Source organism: Myotis nattereri, assembly GCF_964212035.1.
Source record: "Myotis nattereri genome assembly, chromosome: 5".
NCBI lineage: Eukaryota > Metazoa > Chordata > Mammalia > Chiroptera > Vespertilionidae > Myotis > Myotis nattereri.
The window spans coordinates 104457479-104478396 of NC_138080.1; the positions used below are offsets into that span (position 1 = coordinate 104457479).

General features: G+C 41.2%; 1 protein-coding gene across 1 annotated transcript in view; it reads left to right on the forward strand.

Annotated features, from left to right (window-relative positions):
* The window catches only part of RANBP17 (RAN binding protein 17), a 221477-nt gene that overhangs the window by 176037 nt on the left and 24522 nt on the right, over window positions 1-20918 (forward strand). Inside the window, exons 23-25 of the mRNA XM_081091860.1 lie at window positions 9600-9814; window positions 11880-12018; window positions 17830-17996. Of these exons, the coding sequence (XP_080947986.1) occupies window positions 9600-9814; window positions 11880-12018; window positions 17830-17996 (521 nt within the window). The remainder of the gene's footprint in view (window positions 1-9599; window positions 9815-11879; window positions 12019-17829; window positions 17997-20918) is intronic.

The window sequence follows — 20918 nt, forward strand, 5'->3', positions numbered from 1 at the left end:
AGAACATTCTGTGATCCCTTCTGTCCCCATCCGCACTGGGCTTTTTCTCTGCTCACCTCTCCTGGGCAGTATTTGAGTAGCCAGGGACTGGGGGAATGCAGAGCAGGAAGACTCATTTCCAAATGCACCTGATTTGCTACATATTTTGTGGGATACCTCCACCTCCCTGCTCAATGAGACTGGCAGAAAAATAATACTTTTGATATGCTGTTTTATTTATCTGCATTCTGTCATGATATACTTTGATGTAAGTTTTTAATTTTGCTGCAGCTCTCAGCTGCTCTCGCCGTTACAGCTCGGGGTCAGCAATGAGGTTAGCCACAGTAGCACAAAACAATTTCCTGTTCGTACAGCCCAGGTAACATTTGGATGAGGATTAAATTTTACCACATTTTCTACTAGCCCAAGCCTATTATTTCTAATGAGTTTTAAATTGCTTCAAGAACATGTATTTCAAAACTTAGTGCTATGATCTGTTCAGCCCAAGCAACTTAATAAAAGAAATTTCTTTCTTAAATTTTTGGTTAAAGTGTTGCATGCAGTGTAATAAATGTTATTACTTTGGAAACCTACTTCTCAGTTTTAAGAACTGGATGTTTTTTATGCTCAATTTCCATTTGTCTAATCTTTTCTTCCCTTTGCCTCTGGGTGCTGGTATCTTTAGTGACATCTGTTGGTTGAAGAGTGCACAGAAGGGAGAAATAGTGTTTGTTTTCCTAAGACCGGCCTAGATGGAACTGCTTTTATTTCTTCCTTATGTGCCTGACTTAAGTTCATTGTGAAATGTGAACTTCAAAAATGAACAGAACAAGCTATGCTTATTCATTATACATAAGAATTGACAGCAGGGCTCTTTTTAGCATTGTATGCTCCAGGTGCATTTAAGGTATGACTTAATGATATGCATAAATTGAATTTGTAAAGTCCACGCCACTGTTATTTACTGTGACCTAGATAACAGACCAGTGGTTTTCCAACTGGGGTTCTGCAGAACCCTAGAGATCTATGACTGTGCCAAGAGGCCCTCCAGAGAGGGGAGGGTGGGGGCCTCTTGCCACGTTAAGCAGAACCAGGCAGTCCTTGGGTTACTTCGGACCCATCTCCCATTCACAGCATTTATTTTTAAAAAAAAGTTCTGTCATTTCGACATAAGTACATATGTGCTTTATGTTTTTTATTATTTATTTACTGCAAGTAAAGGTCAGGAATTATTATCTTTCTTTTAAATTTTTTTACTGTTTCACTTCATTACTGCTGTGTATGTGCTCCATGTGAGTGACATAGGTGCTTATGTAGGTGGGTTCTGACACCGAAAATCCTGTTACGTTGCGCCGTAGGAACGGATCTTTGATGTAACCCGAGGACCTACTGCAGTGATGGCGAACCTATGACACGCGTGTCAGAGGTGACAGACGAACTCATTTTTTTGGTTGACTTTTCTTTGTTAAATGGCATTTAAATATATAAAATAAATATCGAAAATATAAGTCTTTGTTTTACTATGGTTGCAAATATCAAAAAATTTCTATATGTGACACAGCACCAGAGTTAAGTTAGGGTTTTTCAAAATGCTGGCACGCCGAGCTCAAAAGGTTCGCCATCATTGACATACTGTATATAGTTGCACTAGATTTGTTTGTAAAAGGTGTCACCTGTTTAACAAAAATTTTATAAGAGAGCTTGAAAATTACTGGAATGTGCTAGTAGAAGTGTTGAAAGAATGAAGGCTTATGATTGTATACCCATGTTTAAATGATTGCAATAATATAGCTAAAGCATTGGTCCTGAAATAACTAGAGACTTAATAAAATGTCCCCAGGAAATAATAGTTCTGGAAAACAGATTGTCAAGAACCATAGATATGGCCTTAGAACTTATCCAAATCTTGGTTGGGGACATAGAATGACACAGCAGAGTAAAGCTCACAAAAGTCTTGTGTGATAATGAGATTATTAACACCTTGAGGATCCCAACACCAGGATCAGGTGGCTTACAAAGCAAGGCCTTTAGGAATACATTCCACAGTGAAATCAGAAGCTGCGAGTCTTAGAGAGTCCCCTTTGCCACAGCACATCTATTGACTATTTGTATGTCCTCTTTGGAGAAGTGTCGATTCAGGTCCTTTGCCCATTTTTTAATTTGATTTTTTAACTTTTTGGCGTTGAGTTTTAGAAATTCTTTATAAATTTTGGGTATTAACCCCTTATCCGATGTATTATTGGTGAATATGTTCTCCCATTCAGTGGGTTGTCTTTTCATTTTGTTGATGGTTTTCTTTGCTGTGCAAAACTTCTTAGTTTGATACAGTCCCATTTGCTTATTTTTTCTTTTCTTTCCCTTGCCTGAGAAGATACATCAGAAAAAAACATTGCTGCGAGAAATATGCAAGATTTTACTGCCTATGCTTTCTTCTCGGGTTTTTATGGTTTCAAGTCTAATAGTATGTCTCTAATCCATTTTGTGTTTATTCTTGTGTATGGTGTAAGAAGGTGGTCTAGTTTTTTTTATTTTTGTTTTTTGTGTGTGCGTTTTGTTGTTTTTTTGCACGTATGTGTCCCAATTTTCCCAACACCATTTATTGATAGACTATCTTTACCCTATTGTATATTTTTGCTTCCTTTGTCAAATATTAATTGACCATAAAAGTGTAGGTTTATTTTGGGGCTCTCTATTCTTTTCTGTTGATCTATGTATCTGTTTTTATGCCAGTTCCATGCTATTTTGATTAGTAGAGGCTTATAGTATAGTTTGTCTACCAAGTGTTTTTAAATAGCTGCAAAGTACTCCATTTCATGTTCCTCCTATAATTTATTTAATTATTCTGTTTTTGAGAAATGTGATATTTGATAAACATGTAATTTTTTACTATCATGCACCATGTTTCAGTAAGCAACTGCATACATTCAGCTTTTTTAGCTCCACTCATTCAACAAATGTATATTGAGAGCAGCAGGTGCTGTTCCAGACTCTTTGAACTGGAAAAGAAATTACTTAGGATGTTAGAAAATAATACGTGCTTTAAAAAAGAAGAAGAAGCACGTCAGGATAAGGGGCATTGGAAGTACCAGGGATTGGGAAGCATGTGGCTGTATTTAGTGACAGAGGTAGGCCTCATTGAGAAGATGACACTTGATCAAAGACATGTAGTAAATGAGGGAGTTTCTATGTAGGGATATCTATGGGAAGAGCATTCCAGGCTGAGGGAACACCAGGTTTTGGGTCCTGAGGCAGGAGTGTGTCTGGCGTGTCTGAAGAACAGCAAGGGAGTTAGTAGCTGGAGCAGAGTGAACCAAAAGGAGAGAAATAATAAAAGCAGTGTCATTAATGTCACATCCTGTCAGCCATTGTCAGGACTTTGATGCTAACTCCAAGTGAAATAGAGGGACGTTAGAAGGTTTTGAGCAGAGGAATTACATGGTTTGACATTGGCTTTGACCAAAATGATAGCAGCAGAATTGGTGAGAAGTGGTTGGATTCCGGATATGTTTTAAAGGTATAGCAAATCAAATTTGTTGGTGGATTGGATATTTGGTATGAGAGAAATAATGTAGCCAAGGTATGTTGGCATAGACAACTGGAAGGATGACGTTACCATTAACTGAGATGGGGAAGGCTGAGATGGGTGTGCAGGGATCAAAAGTTCCATTTTAGTCGTGTTGAACTTGAGATACTGATTAGACATCCAAGTAGAGAGGATGAATATGGAGTAGTTATATGGTCTGAAGTTTGGAGGAAAGGTCTGGTCTCAAGAAGCAAATATGAGAATCATTGACTCTTAGATGGTATTTAAAGCTGGGAAACTAGATAAGATCACCAGTCACCAGCGTGGTGACCTAGGTTTGATCCCTGGAGTACTCCAGTGTTAGGAAGAAAGGGGGAAGAGGAGAAACCAGCAAAGCAGAATGAGAAGGAGCAAACACTGAAATAAGAGAAAATCAGAAAAGTGTGTGTCTTGTAAGAAAAGGAAGAAGAGATAGGCAGTCAACTATGTCAAAAGCTGCCCATGGATCAAGTAAGATGAGGGCTAAGAGTCAACCATTACACTTAGCAACAAGAAGACCACTGGGAGTCTTGAAAAGAGCACTTTCAGTGGAGTGGGTATAGAAAAGAATCAGAGAAGAAATGATGGTAGTGAATATAGACAAGTTTTTGGAGAGGTTTTGTTATAAGAGGGAATATTTTGCATGGAAGTAAGGCCAAGAGAAGATTTTGTATTTTTTTAATGGAAGAGATAACAGCATGATTTGTATTCCAGTAAGATGATGTAATAGAGAGAGAAAAAAAAAAAAGATTGCATAGGAGGGACGAGGTGGGGATATTGGTGCTTTGTCCTGAAGCACATAGAGGAGTTGGGAGCTAGTTGAACATGTTAAGGGGTTGGCTTTTACAGAAGACAGTGTATGTGAGTGCATTTGCCAGTAAACAGGTAGGTGGATATGGTATCGAACAGTTAGCATTAGAATATATTCCCAAAGGTGGATTTACACATTTTTATCTTTTTAATAAATATTACTAAATTGCCTTCTAGACTGGTTGTACTAATATACATTTCCTACAGTTTTCTTAGTCTTCCCACAATCTTATCCGCACTACATCGTTTTAACCTTTTTCAATCTAAAGGGGAAATATATTCCTCTCCAGTCTCTACAGCTTCAATTCTATCCCAAACTATGTAGGTCCAGATGCCATGGCTGGTTTGCAGAGACAGTGGGAGGAGTGACCTGAAGTAAGGACAAGCTTACGGTTCTCTCCCCATAGCTGTTCTGATGATGAATGAAGACAGCCTGGAGAGCTGTCAGCTAAACATCAAATTCACTTTAAAATTTTAGAGATTAAAAGGGAAAAAGAAAAGATAAATCAATTTAATGGATTGCTTTATAAGCCAGGAAGTAGCATTGTTCATACTGTTGGTTCTTTCAGATCCCTTGTACCTTTTTGCCCCTAAGTGTTCTGTTAAGGCACCGAGAACTGGTAGCATGTGGGGCATAGACCCCGGAGCCGTTTCTCCATTGAAGGAACAGAGGGAAGGTGGTCACAGATAAAGTGGTGACCTTCCTTTGAATTATGTACTAGAAGGAAGTGACATTATTGCACACCGCACACACCCAGCCTCACCTCCTCCTCCTTTCCAGGCCATGGCTCCCCAGGTGTGAACTTACGGCTATTAGCTTGGAGAGAGAAATGACCCCTGGTGCTATGTGCTGTTGTAGTTGACTTTTACTGAGCACTGGGGGAAGCACTTTACATACACTGTCTCCTTTATCCACATACATAAGAGCCCTGTGAGTTACAGGGACTGTTGTTATTCTCATCTTATAGTTGAAGAAACTGACTTACAGAGGATAATAATCCGCCCAGACACCCAGGTAGTAAGAGAAGATGTAGGATTCAAAGCCTAGGTCAGAATGACTCAGAAGCCCACCGGGTCATCACTGCATGTTTATGAACTTAATTATCTTCAGTTGGAATGTTCTCTTGTTCTCCAGTTCCCCAGCAGAGGCCTGTGGAGGGAGTTGTTCCTCTGTCAGTGTGGGGAAGAAGGGAAGAACTTCAGAGAGTCAGTCACTCAAGGGAGGGGCGTGTCAGAGGAAACCATGTAAATAAAAATAGCTCGGCTGGTGTGGCTCAATGGTTGAGGGCCGACCTATGCACCAATAGGTCACAGGTTCAATTCCTGGTCAGGGCACATGCTGGGGTTGCAGGCTGAATCCCCAATAGGGGGCTTGCAGGAGGCAGCCAATCAATGATTCTGTCTCATCATTGATCTTTCTATTTCTCTCTCCCTTCCTCTCTCTGAAATCAATAAAAAAATATTTTTAAAAAAATAGATCTGAAAGTAGATCTTAGATAAACCAAAGAGATTTCCCATCTTTATATATACATCCCTCTCTGAATCTAGATCTTGAGAGTTGTCTAGAAGAGTACTTCTGAGTGCTGGAAGCTAACCAAAAAACCAAACAAACAAAAGAAGCTTCCCCAGAAGGACAGAGAATAGAGGTTACAAAAGAGGAACCCAAACATTCATATACACTAATACTGAGGAAAGTATTTTAAGAAGCCGAGTTATCTATATCAGGCATCCTCGGTGCTTACTTCCCAGTTCATTTCCCTTATTGGTAGATCTTTTCTACTGTGCAGCACGTCCAAGAGTAAGAATGGCAGTTCCTGGCATTGGGCCCCCATTCCCCCACTATGGCCTTTGGCCAGGTTAACCGTTCAGTGCACAGTGTTCTCCCAAGTCCCAGCATCTCGCCTCCACAGCCATTGTACCCAGGTCTAATGTCAGAGATGAACCAGCACCTCCTTCCCTGCCCCCAGTTACGGCGGATGCAGTTACTGCGTATGTAGTCAGTGGGAAAAGGTTGCAGATTTTCCTTTGTGCCACTCCGATAGTACCAATGTGGCAACGGTTGGCTGGCTGCAGTGGCTGCCAGGCTGGCAATGCCTCCGTCTCCAGCTGCCTGTCAGTGTAACAGGCCTTTCTCTCAGGAGGGGCATGCTGAGAAGGAAGGAGATGGGATTTTCCAGGCACCGGATGGAGCAGGGAAGGCAAGCAGGGTTGTCACACCTATAGTGGAACATCAGGACCAAACCGCAGCCCTGTCACATTTGTTTACACTATTGTGAGTGTAACTGCTAGACTGAGCTACTTGAGGACAGGGCCTCCGATTTCAGTAAGTATTGTTGAATAAAGCTGAATTAGAGTCAATAAATGACAACTTAGCCACGCCTTCTCTTCCATAGTCTTTTTTTTTTAATTAAATTTATTGTGGTGACATTGGTTAATAAAATTATATAGATTTTACTAGTAAGTGTTCAGTTTTATAATACATCTCTATATTGCATTGTGTATTTACTACCCAGAGGCACCATATGTTTGACCCCCTTTACCCTTTGCTACTCCCGCACCCCTCTTTCCCTCTGGTAACCACCATACTGCTGTCTGTGTCTATGAGTTTTTGTTTGTTTGCTCATTTGTATCCATAGTCTTTTATAGCCACCATGAAATGCCCCCGAGGCACTTGAGCACAATGAGATAAGTGTTTCCTGTTTCAAAAGTATTACTCATTCTACGTTTGCATGGTCATGATGGTATACTATTCACTGTTTTAATTAACACAGATGTGTCTGAAACAGTCCAAGAGACATGCGTGCCAAATTGCAACTTTCACATGAAGGTAAACGTTGTGGTTCTAAATAATTAATCCTTCTTGCTGATAAGTTAGCCATTCATTTTCCCCCCATCAGAGATCTTGGTCTACCTATTCCATCTTGTGCTGAAGAATTTAGCACCTTTACTTCCCTCAGAAGGACTAGCATAAAAAGATCCCCAAAGATGACCCAAAATGCATAAACCACTTCCACTCCTAGTTACTCTGGCTCTTCCCATCACATGTAACAGTGCTTTTCTTTCCTGGGAAAGGCGGGCGGGGAAAGGCCCACCTTGGTTTATATTGAATTTGAGGCAAAGGTAGAAAAGCAGTGGTTGACAGCTGTCCTGTCTGTCCGGCACTGCCCTGGTTCTTAGCCCTCCACACCTGTGCATTTCATCTGCCTGGAATCCACTCCTCTCCCTGCAAGTTCACCTGGGAAACCAGTCGATCCTTGAGAAGTAACCTGTTCTATGATGTCTTTTCCCACCGCTCTCCTGCCCAAGCAGAGTCGTTTCTTCTCTTCCCATACATCTTGACACATCTCTGTGCGTGTGTCACCTTGCATGCAATTATTTATTTACAGCTCTGTTTCCTGCACCAGACTGAACTCCATCAGAGCAGAGATTTTATTTCATTCATTTGTTTTTCCCAGCACCTCACACACAGGAACTGCTAAGTTAATGCTGTCATATTGCATTGGATCTGTGTGGAAATCACTATCTGTAGGCGAGTTAGGTTAAGATCATGAGAGAGGGTGTAGAAGTTGATAGGGAGTAAATTCCAAGGTATGCTTCGGCACTCCGGACAGTGGTTTTGTCATTCATGTGTATAAAGGATAAGCAAAGCTGCATGGGCTTCTGAGGTTGCACAGAAGAAAACCTGCATATGGAAATGTTTCAGTAAGGCCAGCCAAGGGTGGTTTTATGCTTAACCTCTTAGTCCACATGTGGTTACCATAATAAACATATAGGTCAGGATTCAAACAGGGAAAGCAAGCACTGTGACACTTACGGAATAGGAAATTTGTTTTAGGAATTATTAGACCTTGTACGGTCTTGGGCAAAGATGGGGAAATAGTGGGGAGAGTTGGAAGTTGAGGAGAAAAATCACTGCTCAGTCCTCCTGAAACAATGACTTGAATGGACAAGTTGGAGCTGGCAGGGAAATCTAGAAGCTTCCCACACCCAGCTGCTGGAGTGGACGTGAAAGGAGGTGGGATGAAGGGGCTGGTGTAGGGGCATGGACCTCAGTGAGAGACTGTTGCCTCTGCATAGCTGTCGCTTTGCAAGTTTGCTGCCAAGCACTTGACAGTGAGCTTGGGATCCTTGGTCAGCAGGGCTGATAGCTCTAGACACAGCAGGGAAGAGCAGGGACCAACTGAAACCAGTGGTATTTCTACATCTTATTCTCACCATTTCTGATCACAACGGCCTTAAGAAAATTATGGTGGCTACTTCACCTCAACCTTCCAAATCTCACACAAATTTCTGTTTTGCCTAATTCTAGCCCACAACCATACAGGAGATGGATTCTGGGAAAGTTAATTCTTATTTAGCCAAGTTGACACAGTACAAAATCACAGCAGTGTGCCTCTAAATTTTGTAAATTGCATTCAGTTTCCATTTTAGAAGCAATACTTACTTGAACAGGAAAAGGCAGAGCTAAGACACATGTACAACTTTATATTTTTTGAAAAAGCATTCTTGGGTTTTGCCTAGTAATATACCTTACTGGCAAACATTTCAGAAACAAATTGTTGGTTGTAAAAATTTTAAGGTGATTGTATAAACATTTCTTTGTCTTTTGATGGTGAACCTAGAATTTAAGTACAGTCTTTAAAGCAGTCATCTCTTGAGATCTTCTACAAAAGGATCTAAAGAGAAAAAGGAAGGAACATTTATTGTGTGCTGTGCCATGAACTTCTTATGTGTCTCATTTCATTTAATTCATATACCAAACCTGTGAGGGTCCTAAAGGTGAAGTAACTCAAGATCAAGTTCATATTAAAGGGTTGAAAATTCACCCCAGAATTTAGAGTAATTTATATCTCAGTCTAGGTTATCTTTTTCTCTTGACTTTGTTGGTTATTTACATTTACTCCTACTTTTTTAACAACTTATTGAAGAATGGATAGCATGTATTAAAGTCATAAAGTGAACTAATCTTGAGTACAACTCAATGAATTTTTATGTATCTTTGTATACATCCAGATAAAAATAGAAAATATTTCCTAATACCCTTGATTGATTTTCTTTGGGCCATTTGTGCTTCCCAGGTAAACTGCCTTATGTTTACATTTTCATTACATGAATGGTGTAATTCTTGAAACAACGATAGGAAGTGAGCATAAGCAGTAAAGCAAAAATGTGAAATAGCCTGCCTCGTAACTGCTTTGAATTGTATCTACTTATATCACTTTCTCTTTCTGCTTTTACCCTAAAACAGGTAATCAGATCCTGTCCCTCGGGAGCCTCTCAAAAGATCAGATTTATCCAATGAAACTCAAGGGCATCTCCATCTGCTATTCGGCTCTCAAATCCGCCTTGTGTGGAAATTATGTCAGCTTTGGCGTCTTCAAGTTGTATGGGGACAACCATTTTGACAATGTACTCCAGGCCTTTGTCAAAATGCTGCTGTCGGTGTCCCACAGTGACTTGCTAGTAAGCAACCACGCATCCTGGGAGTCTTTTGTGTGAAACATGAAGTAGCACCCCTATAGGCTCAGAATTGTGATAATGAAGTCCCGGGAGTTAGCACAGCACCAGGACGTTTTACATTTTAGGACAGCATCTTGATTTAGCTTACAGACTTTGAACAACTATGGTGGCTCTATTGGTATAATTAAATGTGCAATTTTGAAAACTGCACCTCCCACCCTCTGACAAATTAGTCGTCCAGAGTGCTCCAGGTTCTGCACCTAGAGAAAATGTAATTAGCAATTTCAACTAATTGCTTACATCTATACTTATAATTCAGCAAAGGTCTCTGTTTCTGCAGGAGAAAGTGCAGGGTTGGTTGCGGGTCCTTCCCCTTCCCTTCTCCTGTCTGCTTCCCCTGCTGTTCGGCCTGCGTGTCCACTAATAGTCTGGGTGGTGGACAGAGAGCTGACCTGGAAGCTGCACAGCCTAGTGTAGTCTCAACCCTGCCACTCACTGGTCACTCACCGCGAATCAATCACCTTCTCTATTTCTCCAGGCTTTCATTTCCTCACCTTTAAAACGAGTGAATTTAACAAAGTGATCTCTAGGTCCCTTTTCTACTCCGCCATCTAGTTTCTATGATTTATGTCAGTGGTTTTCAAGCCCTGAGGCCCATCAAAATCACCTAGGTGCTTGTTGGAGATTCAAATTCAAGGCTCCGCCACTGAACTGTGTCATTATCAGACTTTTTAAAAACATTTCTGCCTGGTTAAATAAAAGCTAATACACGACCAGTGTGATTACAGTAGTTGCTTCATAGCACAGCCAGGTTCATGCTCAGGCTTTGTTTAGGCTTTTCCACCTGCTCCCAACCCAAGGTGACAAGATCTGGGGGGGTCTTCATCAGCCAGCCTGTGTGAGAAATGCTCCTTGACATTCTGATCCCTCCCTTCCTTCCTTCCTTCCTTCCTTTCTTTCTTCCTCCTTTCCTTCCTTTCTTCCTTCCTTCCTTCCTTTTTTATTTTTTGTTGTTGCTAATTCTCATTCAAGGATATTTTTCCCATTGATATTTTAGAGAGAGTGGAAGGGAGAGGGAGAGAGAGAGAAACATCTATGTGAGAGAGGCACATCGATTGGTTGGCTCCCCCATGCGCCCCAACTGGGGCAGGGATCGAACCCAGGTACATGCCCTTGACCAGGAATTGAACCTGTGACCCTTCAGTGCAAAAGCTAACACTCTAACCACTGAACAACACCAGCCAAGGCTCTGATCTTTTTCTAATAGACAAGCAAACTTCTAAATCAGTCATTCTCCAATTTAAGGGTGCCTCAGGCTCCCTTAGTGTATATATTTAAAATGTCCATTTTGGAACCTCCTTCCAGAACTTTTCACTTAGTGAGTATGGAGTGAGGATCAGAAAACTGTATTTTTAACAAGCACCCACGAAGTTCTTCTGACGTGGTTGTAATCTCACTTTAAGAAATACTGCTCCAGTTTACTTCTCTTCTGAGTGTACTTTTTTGATACTGGTTTGAGTTTTATTTCAGCTTTTCCAGGTATCTTTCTCATGTGCTTACCTCTTACCTGTAGTGTATGGTATATATTAAGCCATTTACCAAATTATGATTTAGCTAGATGGTCGACAGTGTGTAAATAAAGAAGACTGTAATGCCAAATCCTATTATAATGGGAATTTTTTGTGTGTTAAAGAGAAAAAAGGTTGCCAAGCCATTGTTAGGCAATATTCAGTGTTAGAATGTTCTAGTCCCAAAAAAATAATCCAGCCTTCTAAATTCCATACCGTAGAGATTTTACTTGCATTTAAGTGTTAGTCATGTAAGATTAAGTTGACATGACATACTACCCTGGAGCTCCAAGTTAGGATTTCTGGACATCGAGAGATTCCTATTAGAACCCTTTAAATGCTGAATTGAGAATCATTATGTCATTTGTTTCATATATTTATCTTATATTGGTTTTGTTTAAGTAAGTTTGCCATTTCCGATATTATAGATGGCAGTTTCCACTGGACTGTCACACGTATTTGCTTCCTGTGGTTTGACATGCAGTATCTGTGTGTTGTAGCAATATCGGAAACTGAGCCAGTCTTATTACCCACTCCTGGAATGTCTCACCCAGGACCACATGAGCTTCATCACCAACTTGGAACCTCCTGTGCTCCTGTATGTTCTCACATCTATCTCAGAGGGGCTCACTGCTCTTGGTAAGTGGCGCGGAGAACATTGTTTCTATAGGAAAAACTTTATGTGGTCTCCTAATGTATGCGCTCGTTCAGATGATCATTGGAAAAGGGGGAAGATTGTGTGCACAAACTGAAGGACAGTAACTCTGAGACTCTGCCCCATCAGTCCTAGCTGCCTCGCCCTCCCCACACTCCAGCTGTTTCTTTTCACTCAGTGAGATGCGTTGACTTATTTGGCTTCCCCCTTCCTCGCCTGTAGCCTGGAAACTGCTTTGGGAGCGAGCTTGAGCACTTGTGTAGGTATTACCTCATTTGTTTCCTCCTCTCCGGTTTCACAGTCCTGTACTACTTGTTGTGCAGTAATTGCAAAATGTTGTTTCATATATTTTGTTCTGTTTTCTAGTTGTTTATGGCAGAAGGGAAAATTCTCATAGCAGTTAATCCTTCCTGGACAGAAACTGACATCTTTTATTATTACAGTTTGGCTTGACATTCTTTTATCTCACATCATCGTAATACTTGAAGATTTTTAATTAGTTGCAGGTGACTGCATTCTCCAAATGTGGTCTTAGGCCTGGAATCTGCATTTTAACAAGGGTCTCAAGTGAGTCTTGACAAAGTGATATTATGGAGAGAACACTGAACTTGGAATTAAGTTCCAGCGCTGCCACTTATTAAATATATGACCATGGACGCCTACTCTGTGCCCCGTGCTGCCATAGGTGTTTTCATTTCCTTCTCAGAACCGTCTACTGATCAACTAGGTTAGATACTCTAATTGCACTGTTTGTCCTTATTTCCTACTTGATTGCAAGCTTTTGAAGGAGAGGAACCGTCTTGATCCGACTTTCCCAGTGCCTAGCACTAATAAGTACTCAATAAGTATTTATTGAGTGAATTAATCAGATAAGATTATTTTCATTACATGGATGGTAAACTGTGGCTCGGAGAGGTGAAACAGTTTGCCTAAGGTCATACAACTAATAAGTACCTGATCGAGGAGTCTTTCTAACTAAAACTCATTCATTCTTTTCATCTGCCACCCTGCTAGATATACCTGGTAAAAGTCACAGTTTCGGTGGCTAGATGCCTGGTAAAAATGGTTTTCCTTGTATTCGTATTTTATCTTTAATATTGTTGCAAAATGGCATTGTAACCATTGGATAACTGGCAGGTGAATTGTGCTCTGTGTCTTTAAGAAAGAGAACTATTTAGATGCTGAAAGTAACCACTTGTCTTTCTCCTTTTCCAACAATAATAAATTTGCAAAGAGACATTTATAGGTATTGTTTGGGTTATTAGGTTTCACTTCCACTATAGCTTCAGTGGAGAAAGTGAAAGGGAGGTACAGAAAGGTGAATCAGTGATAGAGTAGTGACTTGCTTAGCATGATGTTAAAAAATTTTAGTTAATCATCATTCATTAGCATTTTTAACCTGGGCCAGCTATAATGTGGGGAAAGGTAAAGGTGAATAAGAAAAGTAATTATAGTTTCTATCCTTTTAATCACCCATCTACCATCACCAGCACCACCATCCCCGTATTCTTCTATACAGAGACCAAGCACAGGGCTTACAAAAAGCTGCTCTCAACTCATTCATTCACTCAGTATCAATTGTGCACAAAACTATGTACCAGGTACATTCTAGACCTTAGCAATACCAAAGGGAATGAGACAGATAAGGTCCCTGCTCAGAGGAAGCTTATCTTCTGACCAGGAGAGATAAACAATAAACACACACACGAGAATGTCAAGTGATGATACGAGCTAAACCAAGATTTTAAATGGGATAATGAATAGAGAATGATTAAGTGTGGCTTCTTTAGAAGTGGCGGGGATAGGGGTGCACTCCAAGAAGTAAAGGAGGGCGAAAAGGCGGAGCAAGGAAAGGTGAGGACAGGTGAAAAAGTGAACTGACTGGAAACCGCCAGAGCTAAATGTTGAATATTAATCAGAACGTGTTATTATTTTTACCACATTCTTGAATTGGATGGACTAAATTGTATGTATGCGTGTAACATGGGAGTGAAATATTCAGGAAATAATTTAGAGACTTAGAGACCTTGTACATGTTTCCCCCACCAAAAACAAGCTAAAGAGAAGAAAGCTGTGGATTAGCTACCTACAATGACAGGCTTGGTGTTTTAGGGATTGAAATAGCCAGGTAAACAAATAAGTGAGAAGGAAGATATGTGTCATGCACTATGCTAGGGCACTTTATCTCATCACTTTCTCACATCACCTTGCATAAGTAGGTAGTATTAAGCACATTTTGCAGAGGTGCAAATTGAAGCTCTGTAAAGTCAAACATCTAGAAAATAGAGATTGAAATCTAGACCTACCTGTTTCAAAAACCACTCAAATAGGCCTTTTATTCTGAAATTACCTTTCACGCCATATTTTTTCCAAGACCTTCATACACCCTTCTGCTATGGTGAGAAATTTTGAGTCAAAGCCAAATTTCAGCTCAGTCCTGTTATCTTTCTTCTGACTCTCAGTTAAGCAACTCTTCCCTACACAGTTGACTTTTCTGCACAGCTTTCTGTGGTGGGTCCTAGGGAGCGGGAGGGCTATTAATGATGCATGTGTTTCCTGTGGAGACCGGTTGCAGGAGAAAAGGAGCATTGGGTTGTTCTCAGTGCCAAACAAGTGGCAACAGAAGACACAGTGCCTGGTAGGCTTACAGTTATACCCAAAATTGTCTAAATTATTGATGAATCCTTAATAGATTCTAAACACCAAGAACTAGAACAAAATATGAAAACTCATGACTTCTTTCATGTCAAGAGAGTTTCATTATTTGAGCCTCACCCAGTAGCTTGAGCTGTAAATAAAGAAAACTGATAATAATACATAGTCCTAAGCACTGTTCATTCTGATTTTGATCAAATGCACCCCGATCCTTCCACACTTTTCAGTCTACCCTGAAATAACATTTATCCTTTCTGAGTCCCTACCCATAAATCAGCTTGCTTTTATCGCAGGGATGTATGCTTCAACCTTTGTGTCTAAAGTGTTTACCTGGCTTTTTCATAGCTGACTCAGTAGATTGGAACCTTTTAATGCAACCTGCATGGCATGTGGTCACCAAATCTATGTGAAGTCTTTCTCATTTTTGTATGAGTGATAGCATATTGCTCTCCACTGGTGAGGGAACCATATCTGTTTCCTGCTTGCTTCCTTTTGTAGATGTTAAGTTATTTAACCCATTTACTTTCATGGTTGGGACTTCAAAGGCAGAAATGTAAAGGAAAAGAAAAAAACAACCAGACTCAACAAGTCTTGACTGTTGGGCCTAGATGTTTTCTGCTACATCATACTACTGCTCAGGGTTATGAAACCAAACTCCCTTTTCTGCAAAGTAACCCAGTTAGTGGGGAGGGATAAACATTTAATTAATTATCAGTCAATCAGTCAATCAAATGCCATAGCTTTGGGGTGGGGGAGAAGCTTCTTTCTTTAAAAGCCTATAGCTCCACAGGTTCCCAAATCTATTGTCAATGTCCATCTTTTAGACTTTCATTCAACCCCTGTGATCCTGCATCAGCTACCAGCATTATCCTCGATCTTAAATTCATACGTTTGTTTTTCAAAACTTGGCCCCAATACATGGATACATGGAACAGACTGACAGAGGTCAGGGAGGAGGCGAGGAGAACTGGATAAAAGAAGAGAGTAGCCAAAGAACATTTAGGCATAGTCCATAGACACAGACAACAGAGTGGTGAAGGCCAGAGGAGGGGTGGCAGGGCTGGGTGGCGGTGGACAAAGATTGGGAGCGAATGGGGGTCATCTGTAATAATGTCAACAATAAAAAATAAACTTGCCCCCAACCTACCCTCTCCCTATTTACTACGCCATTTCTTTCTAAAACAGTATATGTGAAAGAGCTTTTAAATGGCAGTGTTGTATCAACTGTAGGTTTTATTACTAAACACATCTCAAGACCTTTGAAAAACTTTCTCAGATGAGTTTTGCATACCCATTCTTCAGTGAATTCAGCTAATATTTCACCTGAGATCTATGACAGGCTCACGCGTATATCAGAACCTCTGAGGTGAACAAAAGGGGTAAGAAACTCTTGCCGTAGGAAGTTGATAATCTGCTGCTTCTAGCCCTTCTTTCCCAGTCAACTCTTTGGAGTCCACCATATTGCCATTTTCTGAGTGCCAGAGTGTTTTCAGTGGTTCCTCTGGCTCTTCCTGTCACGAATCATAAACTCCCCAAGATCATGTCCATATGTTAGCAATAGCCAAAAACAGCAGGACAGTGTCACACTCTGAATCAAAACCATGAATCTGGCTAGTCTACTTAACCCCCGGGCTTTATTTTCCTCATTTGAAAAATACAAGTAACAACACCTACTATATACAAAGTGGTTTTTAGAAGTTCATGAAACGATCATTTTGGTGTACAAAGGAGACTCAATAAATGGTTGTTCTATCTTGTCACTTTCTTGCTTAAAAAAACAAACTTCAATAACAACTCTGTTGCTTGATCCCCAGAGAGGGGTGTGCAGGAGGCAGCCGGTCAATGATTCTATCTCATCATTGATATTTCAATCTCTCTCTCCCTCTCCTTTCCTCTCCGAAATCAATAAAAATATATTTTAAAAATTAATAATTATAAATATAACGCCTCTGTTGCCTTTCAGGTTAAATGTAAATGTCTCAGCGCATATTGGATGTCCTCAAGGAAGACCCCAACCCACTTTGTCAGCCTTCTCTCTGACTCCCCTCCACGTTCTTTCACTCAGACTGAAAGCCCTGTTCTCTCAACACACCCGCCCCTCTCACCTTGAGAGCAGCCTGAGTCCCCTTTGTGATTTCGGGAGGTGCTGATGCTTACATATATGCTTCTTTAATATCCAATTTTACTTAATATCTACTTAATTTTAGTGGTTAAGAGTATAGATCCAGAGTTCCTCCTTGTCTGTTTTCCTATCGTGGCTCCACGGTCGTGTAGCTCTGTGTCACTGGACAAGTCACTTACTCCCTCAGTGTCCTCCCCTGTAAATGGAGATAATGATACCAACTATTATAATGCTGGTGTGAGGATTAACAACAATAATCGGTGTAACTAACACAGTAAGTCTCAAAAATACCAGCTTGTTTTGAAACTAGTTATTTTCTTCTCATTCAGCTCCGCAGTACATCTTACGAATGTTGAGAAAGGTTAAGTGCCTCTTTCAAAGTAACAATACAACAAGTAGTTGAAAAATATGGGATTTGAAACCAGAGCTGTCTGGCTCCAAAATCCATACCTTTCTACCACATATGTACCTTGTGTTAATCTCTCTACAGGAAAAAAGGCCTCTCTACAGGAAAAAAGGTGTCTAGCTAGAATACCTTTGCCAAGCCCATCTCAGGAGCTGCCTCCTTACCCACACTCCCCTTGGTGCCCATCCAGTGATGTCCCCCTCCCAGCCCTCCCGGCGGGGTGGCACTCATGCCACACAGAACGCTGTTACAGTGACTTAGGTGCTAGACACAACCTCTTTGGCAGCGGGGTGTTCCCCCGAAGCAGAGACTTTGCACCAGGTAGATACTTATTAAAGTCACTGAATTGAACAGAGGCTCTTGAAGATCACCAGTGGGACATGCTGTCCACTTCTACCCAGGACTCATGCACTTCTCACGTGTCTCTGCCACGGCCCACAGTGGACAACGGGTTTAAAGAATGAACAAGGCCAAATCCCTGCCCTCGGGAATTTACAGTTTGATAAAAATGCTTTGAAACTAGAAGGTGATTTTTTAACGGAGGCATTGTAATGAATCCGATGAAACAAACGTTTCAGTAATGCGAATGAATTCTCGTTGTTATTCGTACAGATACAGTTGTCTCCTCCAGCTGCTGTACCAGTTTAGACTACATCGTCACCTACCTCTTCAAGCACATAGCAAAAGAGGGCAAGAAGCCCCTCCGCTGCAGAGAGGCCACCCAGGCCGGCCAGAGGCTGTTACATTTCATGCAGCAGAACCCAGATGTCCTGCAGCAGGTAACTGGGGGTTGGTCACCTGGCTCAAGAATCAGTTTCCCAAAAGCCAGCCTGGTCCCTGACTATCTCTGAGAACACCTGGTCATGCCGAGATTCCTTACCAGTTATTCCCTACGAGTATTTTCCCTGAAGGTAGGATATTGCACCAGCTTTAGGACTACCCAGTCTCACCTCAGTGAGGCCAGCATTCAAAAAAAAGCTCGTTCTTCCAAAGGCCTGGGAGGAGAAAAGCCAGAGCTAGAAATGGTCAACCTCTGATTTCTTCCTAGAGCCTCGAGTAATGTCATCATAATTTTGCCCTGTGAATACTTTGGGAAGCTACCATTACCTGGGCTCCCAGTCAGTCCCTGGAAACTTGCCATTCATTGTGTCATGGTTGGTATTTTTCCCATTTTAGGATGAGAAATCAAAGTTCAGATAGGTCACATTCCCAGGAGCATCCTATATAATAAATCCTATATAATAAAAGCCTAATATGCTAAGTGTCCAACCATCCGGCCGGTCACTATGACATGCACTGACCACCAGGGGGCAGATGCTCCGACCAGTAGGTTAGCTTGCTGCTGGCAACTAGCGATCGACTAGGCGAGATGGGGCTGGACACGCCCTGAAGCCCTCCCGCAGTCCTTCCCCAGCCCCAATTGTGCACTGGTGGGGTCCCCTGGCCTGTGCCCTCTCGCAATTTGGGACCCCTTGGGGGATGTCAGCCGGTTTCAGCCCGATCCCCACAGGCCAGGCCAAGGGACCCCCCCCACACACACACACCAGTGCACAAATCCATGCACTGGGTCTCTAGTTTAAAAATAAGTAATAAAGCCACAATTTTTTTATTGTCAAATGTATTTTCTGATGGGTAATGTGTGTTAGGTCCAAGTTTAATATTGTTTTTAAAAACTCACTTCTGCAAATCACAGTAGCAGCATGGATAAAAAGAAATATACATGCTGGAAATATTTCCCAAAAAATGACATTTTTGTATCACTATGATATTTTCCAGTTTCACTAGATTTGGCAAATGATATCTTTATAATGCTTCTAGTTGTTTTATTTTGCCAAATTATCTCCATTATAGTCTGGTTTGCAAATATAAATGCTTTAACATGGTCATTAACTAGCAAAGACGTTTCCTGCAATCAATAGAAAATGTCACTCTTGATGAAATAGGATGCGACAACAGCCATAGAAGAGATTTTCTTCCTGGCTGTTAATTTTTGCCAATATTTAAATGAAATTATGTGAACTTTTATTGGTGGTGATGTCTCAGTTAACCAGTTATTTTCCTGGTGGGGAGGGGTATAAGTAAGATTGTGTGTAACTAAGTAAAGGGCTGTAGGCCTGTAACTATTTGGTATGACCCTGGAATTATTACATGTTGGTGATACAGTAGATAGTAGAAGATAACTCACATTTGTTGAGGATTTTCTATGTACAAGGTACAAGAGCGATTAAGACTCATAAGCCCTGGCTGGTAGTTTGACTCAGTGGATAGAGGGTTGGCCCTCGGACTGACAGCTCTCGGGGTCAATTCTGGTCAAGGGCACGTACCTCAGTTGCAGACTCAATTCCTGGCCTGGTCAGGGCATATGTTGGAGGCAACCAGTCGGTGTGACCTCTCGCATCGATGTTTCTCTCTCTGTGTCTCTCCCCCTCCCTTCCACTCTCTCTAAAAATCAATGGAAAAATGTCCTCGAGTGAGGATTTTTTTAAAAAGACTCATACAACGTAATTTCACTCCTTAAAAAGGCTCCTGTCAGGCAGGACAGAGAGACAGGTTCTGTTAGAATTTGATTATTATATGACAGAGTGACATAGGAGAAGAGGACTTTTAGAGGAGTCTTCTCTTTTAGACTCCCACAACAGCCCTGAAATGTGGATATTAGCATCCCCATTTTACAGATGAATACATTGACGCTCAGAGATTAACTGGAAAGTGGAATGTGAACTGAGGTCTGTTTGTCTCAAAAGCCCAAGTCCTCGCCGCTTATACCTTTGGTCCTCTAGGGACTAGTTGGTGGGGATAAGATTGCAGATTCACCTAGACTGCCTTTTCCAAATGCACATTCTATCAAGAGTTGGGTGTACCTCTCCTCCCCGCACCCTACCAACCCAACTGCAGAAGGCTCTGATATTATTTATTGGGAGTGTGTCATAGCCCTCAGGTGTTTTGCAAGGAGTAGGTTGAAAACCACAGACTTAGAACCTGTAGCCAGTGGAGAAAATAAATACCCATGGATTGGCCGGGGTTCAGACCCAGTCTCCACCCCACCATGGCAGGCAACAAGTGCACCACCAAATCCCTCCTGCCAGCACTCAGCCATGGTCACAATATTGTCCTGTAAGCTTTGGCAGAAACTTTTAAGTTGGAAAATTTTAGCAAAAATCAATAGGCTGTGGCCCTAGACAAGTACTGTCCAAAAGTGAAGAGCAAGTAACATAGTTGTGCGGAGACAATCAAGTTTGTCTTTACTCAGAATTACCATGCATTTGTTGGTTTAAGTAATTTCTGTGTGTTAATAATACTTGGTAATCCTTTACTTTATAGTGTATGACTAAGTAGTGATATATCTTTATTAACAGTGGCATACATTCTATTTATTTGGAATGTAGGCTTTCAGATAGCATTTTAAATATTAATGACTGGTAGCTGGTAGTCAGCATAAATATGATTTGCATTAGCACTGAGTTATATCATCTTGAGTGCCTCTGATGTCAACTATTGGGCATAGTACTATCTGACATCATCTCCTTAGGTCACTGACAACTTTGACCTCTATTCTATGCACAGTTTCTGTCATCTCAAAAGCTCTTTTGAATTGATTTGAAATTTTGACTCTTCCCTTTATGAGGCAGTAAAATTGATAATTATTCAGATGGGAACTGAGCACTGAGTGAAAAATCAATTCCACCCGCTCTCTGCTGCGT